The sequence below is a fragment of the Parasteatoda tepidariorum genome, chromosome 1 (genome assembly GCF_043381705.1).
Source record: "Parasteatoda tepidariorum isolate YZ-2023 chromosome 1, CAS_Ptep_4.0, whole genome shotgun sequence".
In the NCBI taxonomy this organism is placed as follows: Eukaryota; Metazoa; Arthropoda; class Arachnida; order Araneae; family Theridiidae; genus Parasteatoda; species Parasteatoda tepidariorum.
The window spans coordinates 27808731-27830374 of NC_092204.1; the positions used below are offsets into that span (position 1 = coordinate 27808731).

The window sequence follows — 21644 nt, forward strand, 5'->3', positions numbered from 1 at the left end:
TATAATTCTGGTGGGAGAATACTGTAGTGTATCTACCACTACAAAAATATAATTCCAATTCACTAGTATATAAGACATGTTAACTCTATTCTATGGTGGGGTACCATTACATAGATGAAGGTTGACATTGTCGATTACTCCACGCCCCACATTATCCTACACTTGTACTAGTAGTACACTACTAGTAGTACACTTGTACTACTGCTGTGTAAAAAAGCACATTTCAAAGAGGGGGGGGGGCTTCTCTCTCTCCCAATTCTGTTTCTCTCGTCAACCCGAGTGAAAATATGTCATAAATTTTAATCTGACTACAAATAGATATAACTCTTAAATAATATAACTTAAAATAGATATAACTCTTAACCATAGGTACCACCACTGCTATAGACAAATGGCGAGGGGAGTTCTTTACATATATTGACTATAAGTATATTTTGTGAATCCTTTATTTCTATAAATAACTTTTTTCTTGTTCTAGTTGTATGGACACAAAAACTCTTGATGATTGTTTTTTCTACTAAATTAATTATTTTTCTTTTCTGTTCGTAAGCCTATAATTTTCATTTACATTAACCATATGTTGAGTTATTAAATTTTTTGTTTTGTTCAACTACCATGTAGAACCATACTATTCGCATATTTAAGGTGGACTCGAATAATGATAGCTCTAATATTTATTTATATTTTCTCATGGAAATTTGCATTACTCAAAATATGATTTTTTTTTTCTCTTTTTTTTCCTTTTCTTTTTTTGCTTTTTAGAATTATGTAGTAAAGCAGTCAAACAATCATTATGTAATACTTTCATTTCAATTTGAACTATCTATTTCATTCCAATTTGAACTTTAATCTATTCCATCCCTGATGAATCCTGATTTGATCTGTCACCTTGATACGAATAGAGATGATTTGAAAGTACTCCTTTAACTTGTTTGAAATGTATTAAATTGGAATTCTTTATAAAAATAAAGCTTTTTCAAAATTTTCAAACAAAATTTTATATAGTTGACAAATTGAATATTATCTTTCATGCTCTGAAGATGAAATTTTATTTTCTCCATTACACTCTTTATCATTATTTATTCTGTGATTAATGGGGGAATTTGGTAGTGAGAAAGACTGTCGAAGAGTTAAAAATATTAACAAAAATGATAAAGAATTTCACTTTAATACAATTTTTAAAATTCAAATAATTTCAATCAATCGTATTTGTATTTCCTAACAATTGAAAAAATAAATTTTAAAAAATATATTTATAAAAAAAGTATTTTCCTATAACGCAAAAACGTTGTAAGAAAAAAATTGCGCATCGATGTCTCACATACACGCTCGCACTTATAACATATATTTTGATAAAAAATTGTTCAACAAATTTTATATCCCAAGAAACTGACAAATCATACATTGAATTTTATGCATAAATTTTAATTAACTAATTAAAGTCATTAATTTGTTAATAACTTAATGATAAAGCTAAATAAATTTGTTTTTGGAATTTATAAATTAATATTATATTAAGAATCCTTGTACAGTTTGCGTAAACCATAAAAAAAATATACTTCTGTCGTAACGAGAAATTCTGGGAGCCCCTTAAACTACGTCTAATATACTTTTTTAGAAATTTTTTAAAATTAAAGTAAAAAAGTAAACCCAATTTATGTCGTAAATTAATATTCAAGCGAAATAACAATAAGTGTTCGAAATTTGTCTAGTCACTAGGGAAGAAAGAGGCAATAAAAATTTCAAAATTAGTTTGGTTGCTTAATGAAGTTAGGGTGGACTGGTTGTAAACTATATTTCGATCGTAACGGGAAATTTGGAAGCTCCTTAATTTGAATCTAATATTTTTTGAATTTCTATTAAAAATGATGAAAAAAAGAAGTAAAAAAGTAAACTCATTAAATATAGCAAATTTATATTTAAGCAAAGAAACAAAAAAAGATCAAAATTTAAATATATCCGCTTAAGATTTACAAAAACGAGGAAAAAAAAGTTATACAGACTGATCATGCTCTGCATAAAGAAATGAAACTTTTTATTAGTATTTAAATAGAGTCAACAGCTAATAGCATTTCACTACCAACCAAACAAATATTTAACAATTGAGTAAAGAATTTTTTAAGAAATAGTAATATTAAATACAACAAAAATTTAACAATTTTTGGAGCACATCATACTCTTGAATCTCAAAATTAAATTTACCATACGTGCAAGCTACATATTTAATAATTTTCGTTGCATCATTAGTATTATTTATTCATTTTCTGTTTGTTTCTTTTATACATTCACTGAAAGTATTTATACAAATTTTATTCATTTATTTTATTCATTTCGTTTATACATTCATTGAAAATTTATATTCCTTTTTACAAGGAGTTGAAAGGAATTCGAACCCTCCATGCCGCTAAAATGTAAAAACCTTTTTTCTCTGTAAATGGAGCATCTGCAAATTTAGTGGACATGAAGAATGATTAAGCAATAACGATGTTAACGATGATAATTTTACCCAATAGATTTTTATCTAGTTTAATAAGCAGCGGCTTCTAAGCAACGCCCTCAAGAAATTACTACAACTTTTACTTAAAAATATATTATTTGGGGATTTGTGGCAACAGTAAAAAACTCTAAGCGAAAACTTTTGAGTCATTGGATTTATTTGCAAACACAAGTGAACTTCAAAATCATTAAACAGCTATAACAAATTACCAACATGAGGGATGTCAATGCATATTTAACAGCTCAACAAACTAAGAGCACTCCAGAAAGAGCTGAAGAATGGGCACTGATGGAAGAATATTACAACAAAAAGTAGACAGATATATTTTTTAATTGTTAAAGAAATTACTTTTGTTTTAATGCCATCTTGTTATCTTAATAGTTTTTTGTTTAAAAAAATGTACCATCGTGATTCGAAATAATTTTAAATCACCTGTTGTTTCTTTTTCTTTAAAGGTCGGTTTAAACTTACAGCAGTGGATTACCTGTTTTAATAATGCTGAATCTATGCTTTTTATAGGAGTAATTCAGTTTTAAATTAAGGATATGCATTTTCTTTGTAATAATGGAGAACTATGATTTTTGTCAAGAGTAATATTAAATTTATGACTTGTAATGGGATTGAATTATTTATTAATAACGGAGCTGGAGTTATATTAAAGAATAAATGGTGATATTTCCTTGTTAGTAACTTCATGCCAACTTGGAAGATTTCTGTTCTGGTATCTATCCCAGTAAGAATGAAAACCGCTAATAGAAATTGGAAATTACTCTAATAATAATAAATAAAATTGCACAATGGGCAGCCTTGATAAGTTATTAATAGCCATGATGTATAAACATGTTTTCATCCTATTATGCAGTGGCGCAGTTTTAATGTACGTTCGAGGGAGTTATCTGTTATCTCATTCTAATATATATATTCTAAACGTTTAAATTACAAATGAAAAAAACTTTTTTACATCTTACTTACAGTATACCACACAATAGTTCATGAATCAAGTAATCTTTAATTTGGGAATGGGTTTTGTCCCCCAAACCCTTCCTAAAACTACGCCACCGGTATCATGTAAATAGTTATCAATATTTATATTTTTAATATATGTATTTTCATTATAGCCAGCATGCATATATTTTCCAAGTAAGAAAAGATAATATTATATGATGTTTTAAGTTGGCATGATCAGATACCATAAGATACTAATAAGATACTAATAATGCCTCCCACCAATTGAATTCACCCAAACATCAAAAGAAAAGTTCTGACTGTTGTGCTTGGAGTATTTAATAATACAATTTTTAGCGGCTTGTTGAATATTTTAGTTATTGCGTTTGTTCTATTCTGTGATATATATATATATATAAAATTTAGTTTGTTGTACGCCACTGATAAGTTTTTATGTTGTATGCCACTGATCAGTTTTTGCCAAAATGTGAACATTATTTCAAAGCAGAGTCTGATACAGAAAATTTCCCAAATTATGACAATGTTGCATTAAAATTACAAGTTGTGACAAAGTCTTTATGATCAGTCTATTAATGAGAAAACTGACGACTCTGCTACTACCGTCATAAAAAAAACCATGAAAGATATATTCATAGGAAAAATGGTTCTAGTTCATTTTTTTTAAGAACATCTATTTTATATTGTTTTAAAAACATAGAAATTAAAAGTGTAAAAAACCGTGCTAACCAAAAAGTAGCTATGAAATTCCATCCTGGTATGCCTATTTAATTTCAAGAGCAAATTAATGTCAGATATTTCTGTACCGGAATCTATTGTGCCAATTATAATCGCCTAGGTGCCAAATGGATATTAAATTTTTAATTAAAAAAGAAAACATGTAGAGGTTTGCTTGTTGGTGACTACGAATGTTTGTCCTTTTCTGTGATCATTTTTTTTTTTAGTTTCTCGTGGGCTGCTGTCTGGAAGTTGCCAAGACTTGGACATTATTTTGCCGCAAATCACGATACAAAAATCTTCCCAATTAGTGTCCTATATGAAAAAATTAATATATATATAAATGTACACTTAATATATATTTAGTGTATCTTAATTTATAATTCTTATCAAATATCATTTTTTATTTCCAAAGCACTTTGTTTCTTGTATATAGAACTTTTAAATTATACTGCTATTTTTCTTTCCTAGGTTATGGCATCAAATAACATTGAAACTCTTAGATCTTGTAAAATATCCAGAATTACTAGAAGGGACTGCTTTAGTGGAGGTATGCTAGATTTAAATGATAAATGCAACTGTAAATATTTTGAAGTATTTGCCATTAAACTAGTTTAATTTATTTTAACTTTGATATTTTAGTATGAAATTCAACATTAAGTCACTATTTTAAGTGCACAGAGCTTATTCTAGGCAGGGTAAACAAAGCGCAGCACCCTGCTGCCCTTTTAGTCAAAAGAATCCACCCTGTTGCCCCTGAAGTAAATTAGTGCCCTGATGTAATAGACTCCATACCCTTTTTGTTCTTTCTTTTCTCAACCCTTTATTTTTTTCCCCAAACTCTACAATGCATTTCTTAAACTTTTGTTATTTTTTAACTCTGTTTATTTAGTTTGTCATTGCTGTCAATACATAGATTTATATGGGAAAGGAAAAATAGCCATCACACCCCCTAGTACTTGTCTTTGAAAGTTTGCAGTTACTTCCACTATCATTAAATCATAATATTTATTAATGATTTGATTTTAATTATTAAATCATAACTACAGACACGTAAAAACATACATTTATTATTTTATTAATATATACATGCATTTTAAATGAATTACTACTAAGCTAATTAGCTCAATATAAATGCTAATTTATTAATAAAAATTAGTTATTAATATGATTGCTTTGCTACTATTGGTAAAGTTAAAAAAAAAAAATTACAATGTTTTTTAAATAAAACGTGTAAAGCCCATGGAAAGAAATTATTGCTTTTTTAGAATAATAATGCCCTTTTTTGAACTTTTGCACCCTGCCCTTTTTTCTGCCTAGAATGAGGTTTATAAGTGCAATAATACATTAACATCTGCACTGATTTTTCTTTTAAATATTTTAAGTAATAAGATATAATAATGACTGTTAAAGTATAAATATTTCATTTTAGAAAATATATTAATACTATTAAATCGAAAATAATTAATGAGCTTTTAATTATTTGAATTTTATTTTCTCGAAGTGATCACTTGATTACATATAACACAAAGTTTTGACATAAATATTGAATTTCAACGGTGTGATATAAGTATGTGTCTCTAAAAAAATGTTTAATATTGAGTGGTTTGATAAAGTAATAAATGAAAAGCTGATTATTATGTGTAAATGAAAGCCAGTGGCTTGGGAAATAAAACAAGAAAAAGGATTAACAATGTAGTGTGATGACTAAATTTTTCAAAATGAGATTGGCGTTCTTTGGATTATTTCTCCTAAAGTGAACAGAAAAGAGGTGGTTAAATGTGATTTGGCGTAGAGGTAATTGGAGAGAAATCAGATGCCCTGGTAAAAATTAGAGTGTAAGAAAACTCTTTGCTGAAATTTGAATGAGTTTTATATATGTGCAATTAATATTATTTTTTAAGCAAATTGAATTGAAAACATATTTTTCATTTTACAGTTATATGAAAATTTCATTGCTGATTTTGAAAATAAGTAAGTAAATTGTTTTATATTTATATATTTTAAATGCTAAAATAAGTGTTTTTATCTATCATTCACTTTGGTTTTGTTTCATTTATGTATTGTTTTAGTTCCTCTGTGAATTCTGCTTTTACTTTTGAGATTAATGATTTAAGGGATATGATCACTTAAATCATCTTGATAAGTGACTCTTAATTGATTTGTTTTAAAACAAATCTTTCGATTAAAAGTTTATTATAGTTAATTTGGGGATACTGATCAATAAATTTTTATTGTATCAGTTTGTAAACAGGTTCAGTGATTTTTTAAATTTGATAAATTAAACTTCAATTAATTTTTTTTAAATGTTTCTAAAGATATTCAAAGAAATTTAGTTTATAGTTAAATTTTATAAACATAATTATTATTGAAACATTTCAACAAATCATGATATTGTATTCCAAACTATATTGCTTTATTAATTTTTTTATAGCTATATACAATGTACGATTCAAATTTATTAAAAATGTTATAGAAATGGTATATTTTAAATAAATAATATTGAAAATGTATCATTAAAATATATCATATTATAAGAAAAGGTAATTTGTATATATCTTTTAAATAGTTTTTTTCATGCCAAATTTTGATGAGTTTGTTTTAACGTAGTAATTATACTTTAAAATTTAGAAATATATTTGTAATTTTAAAATAAAATGTGGTTCTTCATAATGTAACAGTGATTTAAAATTAGGTAGGATTTTATTGCCATCATGTTTTTTTAAATAAATTTCGTGTTCGGTTACCACTTTTTACTGACAAAAGCACGTATGTATAAAATAACTGCTTTATTATTTTTTTATGTATTTGCATTCTGAAAAATCCCAAAAAATTATAAAATTTTAAAAATATCATTTTAAAAGTACTGTAATTTATTACACACCAAGTGCTAATGTAATTTTCTTAATTGCAATTAACACAATTTATTTGTAGTAATTTTAAAATGATGAAAATCAATAAAAAATATAAATAATTCCAAATTAAAATGCTTCATAAATTCAAATTGAATAATTAGATTTTTTAAAATAATTTGATTTAAACCAAGTTAGTTTAAATCAACGAACCCTGTAGGACATGATTGAAACTTGTATAATTATTAGACAAAGTTCTGGTGTAGGAGTTAGAATGTTCTAGCTAGCTAAGAGTGGTTGAAATTCGATTTCCAGATAATGACAATACAAATAAAAAGTGTGTTGATAAAAATGTTGTAATAATCTTGAATCTTATGATAAAATACCTTTTGTGTGGGCAACCTAATTAAAAAATTATATACTTCATTGGAAGTACTAGAAAAAATGTTGAAAAATAGAATTTTTTTTTTTAAAATTTTAACATTCACACGTGTTGATAAAACATAGCAATAAATTACATGTTGATAACAGGTTGATAAAATATGCCAATATTAATAATAATTATTACTTGTTGATAAAATATACCAAGAAAAAGGTAACATATTTTCACATTCAGAAACGGATAAATGTTTGTGAAATATTTATTTTGACTGTGTAAGAAACTCTACATATTACAATGCTAAGCCAATTGATTTAATTTAAACATTACACTGTTCCATTAAATTGTACATGCTATGATGTCATAAGATAATTTTAATTTTTTTTCCTTTTCTTACAGAATAAATCCATTGTCTCTTGTTGAGATTTTGAAGTTTGTGATAAAGCAGATAGATGGTAAGATTCAGGATATACTCTACTCCACAAATAGTTCAGTGTTTCTGCTAGACTTTGAAAACTATGGGTCCTTACGTCATATGACATTTAAAGTTTTGAGTTTTTTTTATTACTAAAATCATGTATTTTTTAAAATAATATAAATCTCACATTTATATTTTTCAGTGACGTTAGTTTGAATTTAAATCACTTGGATTGATTTAAATTTATCCCCACATCTTCTGTTTCTGTCATTAGTATTTATTTCTTCATGAGATTTTTTTTTCTTCTAAAAGCAAAAATTTTTAATTTTCTATATTTTTCTTTTTGAAGTTTATTTTTGCCTACTTAAATCTGCCGTCTGTATTTTTTTCTGTGTTTATGTCCCAGAGGACACATTGTAACTTTTTTTTGCATCCCATCAATGATTTCTGGCATATTTGATGCACTATAATTCATTAGCAGAAACCCTGTCAGTGTTAATATTTATGGTGGTATTAAAATTATTTTATAATTTTTTATTTTGTAGATTATGATAAGAAGATTGAATTCATGACAAAGACCAAGGAAAAGGTAATAATATAGCTATATAGTTAGCTAAAATTTAATAGCTGGCTCAAATTTTCTTTCCTTCTAAACTATAGAAATGGGTATTAATCTGTATGTTTTTTTAAAGGTTAAAGGTAATAATGAAGCTGTCATCTTGTGCAATATTATTTTGGGTTTGCTAAAATTAGAAAAGGGAGATTTAGATGGAGTTAAAGTGAGTTATAATAAAACATATTTGTAATGACAACTGTTAAGTTTTAAATAAATTATAAATAAAACAAATGTTATATTTCAGAAAATAATTGAAGAGACACAAGTAATGATTGATGAGATGGATGGAATAACATCAGTGCATGGCAGATTTTATCAGCTGAGTAGTAATTATCATCAAATTAATGGCCAGCATGCTCAATACTACAGGGATGCTCTTCGCTATTTGGGTTGTACTGATCTGGATGATATTGATGGTAACAACAAACTTCATATAAAATCATACAAATTTATATTAGTTGTTCATAGAGGTATCAACTAATATGATTCATCTGTAATTGTTGCGATTTCATAGTCAGTATTACTGTCTTACAGTTGAGTAATAAAAATTATGGTTTTTGAGATTTTTCTTAATAATCTGTTTAAAATAAGTTTTTATCCCCTTAACTATTAATAGTTATAAAATATTGTTTACAACTAATCCATGAATTTTTTTTATGAATTCCTTAAACTATTCTAAAATAATTTAAAAAAATTTTATTTGATAAAAACTAGAAACAAGAAATAAAAATTAAGAAATCTAGTCTTTTCCTTTATCAACAAGCTATTTTGAAACATTATCTTTTTTCTCATGGAATGCCAAAGGAACATGAACTAAATTCTGAAATGCTCTGAGCAAATATTTTTAGTTGTTCAAAAAAAAAAGAAAGAAAAAAAGGATGCTACGGAAGCCATCAGGGCTAAGAGATGTATATTAGCTAGTATATAACCAAAAACTCGAACATTGATACCGAGTTATAATTATGAATTTTTTATGTTACAACAAAGTATAAAATTCCTGTGTTTATAATTTTTTGTTGAGTACTTTTACTTTTTTGTATTTAATAGCAAATTCATGCATAATTTTATTAATATTATATACCCATATAGAACTAATTTGTATGTACACATTAAAATCGCCGTAATTAAAATTTTGTAAACGGTAACTGTATATACATCTGTATTATTGTATACTTTTATTATTGATAACTAGTTTGGAAAGTTGGCACCTTTAATGTGAGTTTAAATGTTGCCTAAATGGGTTTCATGAAGTAAAGAAGAAACGTTTTTATTCCTTTTAGAAAAGTGCAATTATCTATATTAAATCCCTGAAAAAATCGTTTTATTTATTTACCTAATTTCATGATTCAAAATTCACTTTTTACAATATATGAAGATTTTAATAAGGTAGTTATTTTATTGAATAATGGCCAAAAAATCCACCTGGATATAAAATGGAATCAGTCATTTTTTTCTTTACATTTTTAGTCCCACGGCTTAGAGATAGCAAAATAGCTAAAAATCTGTAAACTTCTGTAATCTGGATTTATCAAACCCTTAACAGTCCGGGTTTCTGAGATTATGCTGTATTGCTTTTTATTACTTAATTACCCTTTTAGGTTGGTATGGGATAAATACATAAAAATCAAAGTTGGTACTGTAAAAAGGAAAGAAAATTTACAACTTAAATTTTAAGTTAAAAAACTTATGCTATAAATTTTTAATATTTTTTTATTGAATATCTTAAATCATTTTATACTAAATTGACTGATTATAATTAAACTGATAATACTTTTCTATAGTTTTTTAAAGGTCTCAAGTGAATTCTATGTATAATAAATAGGATTAATGATTGAAAATTAAAAAAAAAAGTTTTAATTCTTTATTTAATTGACTAACCACTAGTTTAGGTTATCAAAACTTATCATTAATTTAGTGAAGGATTGCTTCCTTTATCTGTAAAGAACTTTTTCACTAAAAATCAAAGTTTTTGTACTGTTAGAAATTTAATTTTTCTTATTGTAAATAATTTGTAAATAAATGATAAATATTAAGGAAGGATTTCTATATATTAAAATATTTCTTTTTATCAAACAAAAGAAACAGCTATTTTAAAATATATTATGGTTAACAGGTATTTTAATTTTTTTACTTAAACACACATTCTTAAATTTCTTTAAGATATTGATTTTTCAAAAAATATTAGTTTAATTTCATTTTTTTTAAATTTCTTACTACAAAATATAGACTGTATTTTGTATTTATTAACATTCTTCATAATTTTTGCATATAACTTGATAATTTGCTGAGTGAATGTTCAAACTCATATTATTGTATGCTACAGTTAAAATATTTGTGTTTTCTGTGTTTTGACTTAAGAAATGTAATCTGTAATACAATAAAATCAGTATTTGTTCAGATATGGACTTTTATGTTAGAATTTAAACAGAATGCATTTTATGCAATTGCAACTAATTTTTAAATATTTATGAAGACAGACATAAGCTGAAATCAAAATTCCAATGGGCATAAAAGAATGTTAATTGCAGAGCTTATTTGTCATACAATTTGTAATCCTGAAATGTGTCATTTCTTTGCAAGTGAGGTTTGTATCTTTTATAACCTTCCTCCTTCTCAGTAGTTTTAAAAATAAATAAATTAAAATTATATATATATAAATTTTAAAAGGGTAAGGTAGTTTGACTTATTTCATTTGTTTATGTATTGCTAACCTGTTTTTAAAATTATGTTTTATGGTGCAATTTTGTTTTAAATAGGTACAAATTTGTACAGTGTTTCTGACAACAAAATATTGAATTTAGCCATTTTGTTTCTAATCAATCTTTAATGTGTTATTACAATTTATATGCTCATTACTAACAGCCATGGATATTCTGTTTTTATTCTGTGTTTACTGGTTAATTATAACACTTTCCTTCAACAGTTGAAGAGAAGAAATCTCGTGCTTTTACCTTGTCTCTTGCTGCACTTTTGGGAGAAGGTGTCTATAACTTTGGAGAATTGGTAAGGATAAAAAATATTAATGCTGTATAAATTTAGTGATTATTTTTTCTTGAAAAATATTATTTATACTTTTATGTATAGTTATGTTTTTTTTAATGGAAAGTTGGCATGATTTAAATCACTCGATTTAAATCAATTGATTTTTGTTAAAAAATTCATAATTTAGAATGCTTGATTTTTTAAAAAAAATAAATCTTTATTTAAATCAACAAATTTTTTAAAGCATTAATTTAAGTCTAATTTTATTAAAACACAATATAATTGATGAGTATAAGGGAGTGAATTTAAGTTTGATTCCTTTGATAATGAAGGTTTTATCTAGAGACAATGAAAAAAAATGGATGTTTATGAATTATTATTTGATGTTCAAAAAAGAATAAATAATAAACTAACTGTGGATAAAAGTGGCATGAAACTTTTAAATTATAATTTTCAATTTCATTATTTGTATGTCAGATAATTTGCTTTTAATAAACATGTTTCAATTTTACCTATTTAGTTTTGAATTTTTTTTTAATTACAGGAACTTTTTAACCGTTTTAAAAGTGTACTTAATGTTTATAAGTAATTGAATTTAATTACAATTCATGAGAATGTTGAACTTTAATAAAAACCGAAATCCCAACAGTAACGAAGGGGCAGCTTAATCAAATAATCTTATTCTGGTATATGACAGATATGACTGGTGTATGTCACAGTGGAAATTTTTATTAATTTTTGTGTCTCATGCAACTAACCTCTTAAATGCATGAAAGCTCTAAACTTTTTTGACTTGAAATTGCTTTAAGAACTTTTTGTTTTTTGTTACTCGACCGCACACTATCTATGGATTAATGTTTAATCAGAAAACAATCAGACACGGAATATGTATTAAAGATTATTGTTTTAGGGGAGATTGGAAAAAATACATGAACAGAGGCAATTTTTTTTTATTTTCCATTACTAGTTGTCCCTCAAATGTTTCAAAACTTTATAGTTTCCGTTATGGTTTTTCTAATATAAATATACTACTTAGCAATAATGACTGTCGTACAGTGCGCAAAATAAAAAATAGACCACCCTAGTAACTTTTGATCTGATGAGTGGATTTTCACATTCTAGGACTCAATCTTAAAAGCTTGAGGGGATGACCTCAAATATGTTATTAATTAGTGCAGTCAATATTTTTAAGTTACAAAATCAGACACAGAAACTTACTTTCTCTGAATAAATATACTTTTTTTGTAGACAGATTTGGATTAATGGCCCCCATAATATAGGGGGTAGCTGTAATCTGGAATATATGGTTCACATAGTTTAGTTAAGAGAGTGGTTGAAAAATTGGACCCCTTAATTTTAAGTTTTTTGTGTGCGTATTTTGCTGTATCTCGAGAACTTTTTAAGCGAATAGAAATATTTTTGCACACAACTATAAAACTCGTTTATCAAAATATAACTTTTAGTATATGTTAATTATTTTATTTAATAGTAGTTGAGGAAATTTTGAATTGTAAGGTATGAAGTTTTATACATCATTTTACATGTTGTAATTTATTCAAAATTATATTGGTTGTAATTTATACAAATATTAATACAAAATTTGAGCAAAATCGGTTGAATTGTTCTTGAGAAATTGAATTTTAAAAATACGACTTCTTTAAAATTTTATTTCTAAGGAAACTATTCAATCGATTTTGTTCATATTTTGTATTTTGCCTAATAAAATTACATTTGTTAAAATGATGTAAAAATTTTTATAAATTTTAAAATTATTTTGACTATTATTAAATAAAATTGAAAAAAACAGTAAATATTTACTGAAAGTTATATTTATCATGGAATTATCTTTGCATAAATAAATTTTATAGTTGTGTGCAAACATTTTTCAATTTACTTAAAAAGTTCTTGAGATGTGACGAAATACACAAAAAATAAAATTAGCATTAAGGGGTCTAAACTTTGGACAGCTGTCTTGACCAAACTATGGGGACCATATTTTCCAGATTGCGGCTACTGCCTATATTTTGAATGTGAGAAATCTGAATCCATAAAAAAAAGGTATTTCGTAACTTAAAATATCGTCTGCACTAATAAATTAGCCTATTTGAGATCACCCCTTTCAATCATAAAGATTGAGTCTTAGAGTGTAAAAATCTTAATTATTAGTTAAAAAGCTATTCAGTGTGGTCTGTTTCTTAATTTGTGCACTGTACATACTTCTGAGAAGTTGTGATAAAATTTAATAATATTTATTTTGAACGTTAATTTTTTTTCATTTGAAAGCTTGCTCATCCAATTTTGAACTCCTTGAAAGAAACCAGTAAAGAATGGGTGATAGAACTTCTTTACACTTTCAACAGCGGTGATTTAGCAAAATATGAGGAACTGAGCAAATCATGGAAACAGCAGGTATGAATTTCTATTTTATCTTAGCATAAATTCATTATGCTTTTGTCATGTCATTATAGCCATTACATATTTTCTAGCTTTTGAATTTCCTTTATTTTATAAAACTCATATTTATATTAATGATTTCTAATTCTCTTTTTAAATTAATAAATTAGTTAATTTTTATTCGATTTCATAAAGAGTAAAAGCCATTATTTTCAAAAAATTTTCTTTGCTCTGCAATTTTCTTACAGATTTTGTTCAACTAAATAAATTATTTTGATTTTTCTTTTTGCTCAAGAACAAAAACATTTAAAATTTAAAAAAGGATAAATGGTTTTGAATGTAATTTTTATCTTACGAGGAGAAAAAACGATAATTCGACATTCAAACTTTCTGGACAAAAACTCATAAAATTCTTAATGAAATAAAGTTTTTAAAGTAATCGAGTGAAATTTTGCATAGTTGTAAATTATAATTCATTTTTTCATCTGACTTTTATATTAATCTCATTAAACCAATATTTATTATTCTTAATAAATAAATAGTTTAATTCTTGGTTTTATGGTAAAGCTATTTCATCTTGATAAAGTATCAATAATCGTCAATTTAATCTATTAATAGTTTTTAATGACCAAATTTATTAATTGCTTATATGTATGTTTATTATTAATGCAAATTTTAATTTTTGTGACATTAATTTATTTGTATGTTTTGTATTATTAAAGTTTTAGCCAGATTAATATTTACAAATGGTCTTGATGAGAATATTTTCAAGAATAATTGAAGAGGATTGAGGACCAAAAGATTGTGACCAAAAATTTTACATTTCTTATTATAATTTCATAAAATTATAATGCATTTTTATATTGTATTCCTCTTTCTGAATAATTTAAATAATTGTTAAATTATTTTTTTTAGGCTGATTTAGCTGCAAATGAGCTTCCTTTGCGCCAGAAAATTTCTCTACTTTGTTTAATGGAGGTATTTATATATAAATTCAAATATTAAATTACAGTTTTTTAATATTTTACTCTTTAATATGCATGAATTAATTCTTAAGGGTAAATTTTATTTAATATTTTTTTCCAGATGACTTTCAAAAGGCCAAGCAACAAAAGAGTTCTTACTTTTAGTGAAATTGCTAGTGAAACTAGATTGCCAGAAAATGAGGTGATTCAATTCTGTGAATAATTTCATGTAAATTTTGTTAATCTGCAATTATTCTTTTAAATTCTTTTCTAAGTTTCTTTTCTTTTTAAACAGACCTGATTTTAGTTGCAAAAGTGCTACAAAGGCATGAAAAATGCTACTGTTTCTTTAAAAATATGGGATTGATGTTATAGTATGAAACTCCATGTTACAAACGCTTATTTTTTAAAATTTATTTGTTTTAAAAACAGTTTAAAACTTTAAAACATTTATGCTTTTCACCCAGGGGTGACTGTATTCAATGTTTTTCATATCATCCTTCTGGATCTAAAAACTAGTAGCAAAACATGATATTTTTACTTAAATTTCGCATATCTCAAGATCGTTGTTTCACAGACTTCCACGTGTCAAAAACTTATCTGACAAAATTTTCAGATTTCCTCAATCTAAAATTTAAATTTTGAAATTTTTGCTAAATCTTGTTTATGAAACATTTACATACATGATTCTTCCTTTTATTGGTGGAAATCCGCCAATTTGATTAATTTTGTTTTGTCATTTTGAATTGATGGAACTGTGCTGGAATCTGCTAATATAACCATTCACATTCATGCTATTTTAGTATCAAACATCGATTTTTGTGTTTACCAGAATTTAAGATTTCACGTTGGAAATTGTTTTTACGTAATCTAAAAATCATGCATCACAATTTGTCTTTAGTTGACTTAAATATCCAATATCACAATTAGTATTTTCACGTTTTTTAAATCTAATTTTGTGATTCATATTCACATGATTTTAAAATCAAATTTTATGATTCTTCTAAGATTTTTTTCTTAAATTAAATTTAAAGGTCTGATATTCTTCATTGCTAGGTAATTTAATTATAAATCTTAGTTCCAAAAATTATGTCAAACATCAAACATGTATGGTATATAAATTTATTATAATTTATATTAACTCGATATCAAGATTCTTGATATTGAGTTTATGCACATAAAATTTTCAGGGTTTTTCTTTCTTTTACAATTACTCCTGTATTACTTCTTGTATCTGAGCTTTTCCAGAAATTGTTATTTTCTTATTTTTAAGAGATTGTAAATCAGATTTTTTTAGCACTGGTTTTTTCCATTTAAAATTAATGATACTAATATTTCAAAATTTTTGTGTTTTATAACAATAAATAAATGTTTCTAATTTTGTTGCTGTCAAAATTGTTGTAAAATTAAAATTTGGAGCACACTCAGCAATAGCGTTGCAACTTGTCTCATTACCAGGCTTAGATAAAGTGAAGAACTTTCTACAAACACAAAATCTCAACAAAAAAACTTTCTGCTAGCATTTTTTTAGACTCTTTTAAATAGCTAAAAGCATGTCTAATTTTGACGAAATTTGTTCAAAAATCAATAACTTTTTTTTTTAAAGCTTTTGTGATATTTAAAAAAATTTTATATTGATTGTTATACATACAAACATATGTTTCTTTAAATTTAGCTGTTTTTTTTTAAGATATGAAATTAGTTATTGACTTACCTTGTTTTATTTCATACTTATTATTTTTTTTACATATCAAAAATCTTTATAGCTGAGAAGCATTTCAATACAAACATTTAATAAATATTTTTATTAGAAACATTTTTTAATTATCACTTAAATAATCTTGTTTACATTTGTGTTTGAAGTATATTATGCATATCTGCACATTTCCATAGAAGGTATTAAACATATCAGTAGCAAAATTGTTAGCTAGAATAAAAATGTTATCATGTTATATATAAGAATTTGTTTTAAATTACTCAAAGCTACAAAAATGACAAGTATTTGAAGAAAAATAAATGGAATTTCATTTGAGATGTGTGACTTTTTATATAATAATAAGTGTAATTTTTTTGACTTGTGGCAAAATTTTTTCTTCTTTTTAATCTTTGGTAAAATCTTGCCAATTCTTATTGAGTTTTAGATAACTTGGTATTTATGAACTCTATGTTATGTTTTATTTATATTTCTTAATTGTCTTTCTACTTATTTTCCATTTAATTATATATAGGAATTTAATTATATTGCTTATGTTGTTTTAAAATATTTGTAGTTTTGTATGTTTTATAAATTATAATTTTATAAATATTAAATTCTAAAAATTAATTTGAACCAAACACCAGATTTATTTGCTCCATTAAAAAAAAATATTTTAAATACTTTTTTTACGTTAATAGGAAAAGGATACTAGTTGTCAAAATGGGCAAATTTAACTTATATCTCCAAGAATGATGCATTTAAGTATTTACTGCGTGGTTAAGTAATGAAGTAATGTTTTTTTGTTGTAAGAATAAGAAAATATAGTATTTTAAAATTTTTTTTGTTGCTTTATCGAATTGATAAATTAACTACGGTTGATGATTTATACTTTCTTTTGCATAGGAAAAAAAAAAAAATTTAACAGGATGGCTTTTCACACCAGAAATGAGTTGAGAAAATCTGAAATGGTCAAAAATTTGAAATCATTTCTGGTCATTTTAGTGATGATGCACTTTAGGAGTTTGCTCTAATACTGTTATTTTTATGTGTAATAATTAATCACTCATAAACTTACCTAGAAATACTATGCTTCTTATTTCATGCCATTGAAACCTTTGCGTAAGGGGCATGGTATGAAGCCGGTCAATTTTTTTGTATCAAGCCAATGGTTAATATATAATTCAGTATATTTCATCAATGTTTTCTTATTTTGATTTTTGACTAAACAAATATTTTATTTATGTAAGCTAAACCTTATAAAATTATTGAAAATTGATTATCTATCTAATCTTTTTATGTTTCTTTTTTTATGTTTAAAATTATTACTTAAAAAAATTGTTATTTATTATTAAATTAAGTTTTTAGTTGAATTATGAACAATCTCAATTTTAAAATTTTTTTCATAAAAAGTGAAAAACATTTATTTTTGTATATCTTGCAATGAAGAAGATATATTTATTTCAGAAATAAAAAACATTTCTACTATCAAAAGGAAGTAAATCCTGTTAAAAGAATCACAAACAGCGTCAGTTTGGAAAGCTAGTTAATGTAGTATTTATTTATTTATTTGTTTTTTGTTGAAAAATATTTAAATTTTTTGAAAATATCGTTGCATTATTTATGTTAAAATGACACCTCAAAATGACTAAAAAATATCTGTTTTTGTTCGTTAAAACAAAGATAAAAATAGGTTTTTGATAATAACCATAATAATAATAATTATAATAATAATAATAAAAAACTGACTAATGTACAATTTTGAACAACCTGTCCAAAATTACTGAGCACATAATTTTATAATTAAAATAGGGTGTACTTTGTGCTATGTAGATTACAGCAAAAAGAAAAACGGAGAAAGTGTATGAAGCACATATGTAAATACTGAAATGGACATACTTTAGTTTCACTTCTATAAACAGGAATCTTTCTCAATTGTCTTAACACCAATTGATAGTGGACAAACATGTGCAAAGTGGTTTAACCTTTAAGGACAGAGGAACAAGATGATGAAAGGGAGATTAGAGACATATTCTAATATTTTTGATTCCCTTTTTTATTAGTCTTTATTTTGAACTAATCTCATTGCCCAAACTTTCCAATTCAAAGTATAAAAATTGGAATGTTTTACCTTATTATTTGAAAATGAATCCCTAAAATTCTAAGGTTTTGAATAAATTTGATCTCGAAATAATTTTTTCCCTGTAAATAAACTAAATTTCACCAACCTTAATTGCCCTAATGCTGATATTAATAGCTGGAGTATATTTCAAAAATTCATGTCATTGTTTTGTGTATATTGTACAAACTAAACTTATCCTTAAATTTCAATTTATTCCATCCGACATTAACCATTCTTCCATTGTCATGCATTGTTGGAATTCTAATAACAGGTTTGAATTTTTTCTGCTAAAATCATTTAACACTGTTCTTCATCTACTGAACTTGATTTCGTGGAATAATTCCATACTTGAAAAAATGTAATATTTTAGTTTATGCTCTTTCTAGTATCATATCTTTTCCTAATGTTTGGAAATCTGTTCTAATTTATTCTTCGCACCCTGGGACTCCCCCCTAAAGATAATAAAAGAAGGTTCTTTCTTATCTACCTTTNCCACGCAAAACACCTAAAATCTTATGAGGAAAAAAAAATTTTTTTTTTTTTAAAAATGGCGGAAAAATGTATCGAATTTTGTTCCGGTTTTTTGGTTTTCCGGTTTTCTGATTTCCGGATAACGGGTTCTGTACTGTATATCCCTTTCTGTACCTTCATTTTTGCTTTGTTAAAGTTTTTTTTGCTTCAGTCATTATTTATTTTAAATTTTTGAGAAAAAATTGGTAGAAATTCATAAATGTATCAAGTGTTATTTCTCCCAATCTAATAAAGCATTTATTGGCATACCTTTGTTTGAAATTTTCTGTAAAATAATTTTCTCTCATCAAAAATTATTACCATGTAACATGTCAATAAATGTAGGCATTGTGAATCTAATTAGATAATTTGAATAATAGGTGGAGCTGCTTGTCATGAAAGCTTTGTCGTTGGGATTAGTGAAAGGCTCAATTGATCAAGTTGACAAAACTGTAAATATGTCATGGGTACAACCTAGAGTCCTATCTGTTGAACAGGTATGCTTTTATTTCCTTTCGTTCAGTAACACAGATATTTTAATTTAAATGTTAATTTAAGTGTTTAATTTAAATGTTATATAATCAATCCTAAAATAATTTTTTTAAAGATTGGAAACATGAAGCAGAGGTTGGCCCATTGGTGTCAAGAAGTGCAAAGCATGGAGAAATTACTTGAAACTAAAGCATACGATATATTAACATAAGAAACTGACTGTTATTTCATATTTAACTTATCATTCATCTACCTTTACACACTTTCTGATAAATAAAATAATGCTGTAACTTTTTTATTTTGTTACCATTATTTAACACTCGTAAAAGTTAAGAATTATGTTTTTTTTCTTCCTATGAGGCACTTTAAATGAATATCTAACTTTTGAAAGTGTAGTTGTAATTGTAAAATTTTGCTGCAAGATAAAAGTATGAAAGTGCGTAAAAGATTGAAGCACCAAACTAAGTAGCTAAACAAATGGTGATATGTATATAAAGTTCAAAATATAGAGAAAACATGGAAGAAATTACAGAATAATGAAAAGAGAAGAAGAAAGTTATTAAAATAAAATCAAAATCAAATAAATAACGTAAAAAAATGTAAAAAATTTTTAAATAAAAATTTGGAAAGAAAAAAGATCTATTCATCAGCTCATACTATTATATCAGCAAAAGGGAGTGCTTTCTTATATTGTATCAATCAGGGGCGTACGCAAGGGGGGGGGTTACCCCCCCCCCTATAGAGAAAATATGAAAGAAATAACAGAATAATGAAAAGAAAAGAAGAAAATTATTCAAATAAAATCCAAATCAAATAAATAACTTAAAAAAAGGTAAAAAATTTTTTTAATAAAAATTTGGGGAAAAAAAAGATATCTCTTTATTAGCTCACATAATTATATCTGCAAAACGGAGTGTTTTCTAATATTGTATCAGTGTAGCCGAAGGGAAATATATCAATGTAATAGTGTGAGGAACACTCAAAAAGCAAAATTGAAATTTTGAAACAAGATAGAACATATTAAGTAATAAATAAGACGTAAAAAGCAGAAAATAAAATGTAAAGACAAAACAGGACAAAACGAAAACTATAAAGCAAGTAGCGAATTCAAATGAACTTACAAGTTAGGGAAAAAAAATGCAGGAATGATTTTCAATATTTTCGTAATAAGATTGCCTGATTACAAAATATGAGAACAGAAGCGCAAATTGAGCTAAAAGCGTAAATAGAGAGATTTTGTTTTATAGCACGTTCCTATACTGCAGTACTGAAGCATGTTTGATTTGTTAGCTACCAAGGAATGTGCGCTGGGTAATATTATACTGGATAATTTAAAAAAGTTTATAATTAATAAGGTTGATATTTAATTATACAGTTTTAATAATTTTAAAAAATTAATATTTATGTAAAGAAAAAAAGAGAGAGAGTGAGAAAGAATCGTGAACTGCCCGTTTTGCACAAATTTTTAGCCACGAAATTGGAAAAAATATATAAATTAGCAACAAATTTTTTAGTAAATGTATTTATAATGTACAATTAATTCAATGATTTTTATAGAATATTTTATATACAAACATATATATACATACACACATATATATTATATATATGTGTATATATATTACATATATTTATATATACACACAGATATATTTATATGCATATATTTATATATGAATGTCTATCTGCGTGTGTGTGTCCTTTATGGGCTCCTTAACCATCTGACTGAAAGCGATGAAAGTTGGTATACAGATAGTTCGAAGCAAGAGGGTAATCACTGTCTACATTAGAACATTCTTTGGCAAACCGTTCTTGTGGGATGAGAGAAAAACAAAACAGAATTTTCTGATTGGTTAAGCGGCAATCATTCTTTTAAATTTTATTATAAGTGCTTCAGGCAATCAAGTATTTTAAAGATAACATCAGTGATATTTTCTAACTTGTAAACTCTATTTGATCAAAAAAAGTTTATTGCACATACTTTAGTTTTCGTTATGTCAGATAAATTCAATGAAAAACATTAACGTGGTATAAGGCTCCTCTA

The 21644-nt window shown here is 25.5% G+C and overlaps 1 protein-coding gene across 1 annotated transcript; it reads left to right on the top strand.

The window, feature by feature from the left end:
* Positions 1-2567: 2567 nt before the first annotated feature.
* Positions 2568-19898, top strand: LOC107446364 (regulatory particle non-ATPase 9). Its single transcript, XM_043046375.2, has 13 exons — positions 2568-2808; positions 4649-4727; positions 6117-6151; positions 7808-7863; positions 8372-8415; positions 8519-8605; positions 8687-8858; positions 11366-11445; positions 13708-13833; positions 14734-14796; positions 14905-14985; positions 19489-19605; positions 19716-19898. The coding sequence occupies exons 1-13, from the start codon at positions 2711-2713 to the stop codon at positions 19809-19811; spliced, it is 1134 nt and encodes a 377-aa protein (XP_042902309.1). The 5' UTR covers positions 2568-2710; the 3' UTR covers positions 19812-19898.
* Positions 19899-21644: the final 1746 nt, after the last annotated feature.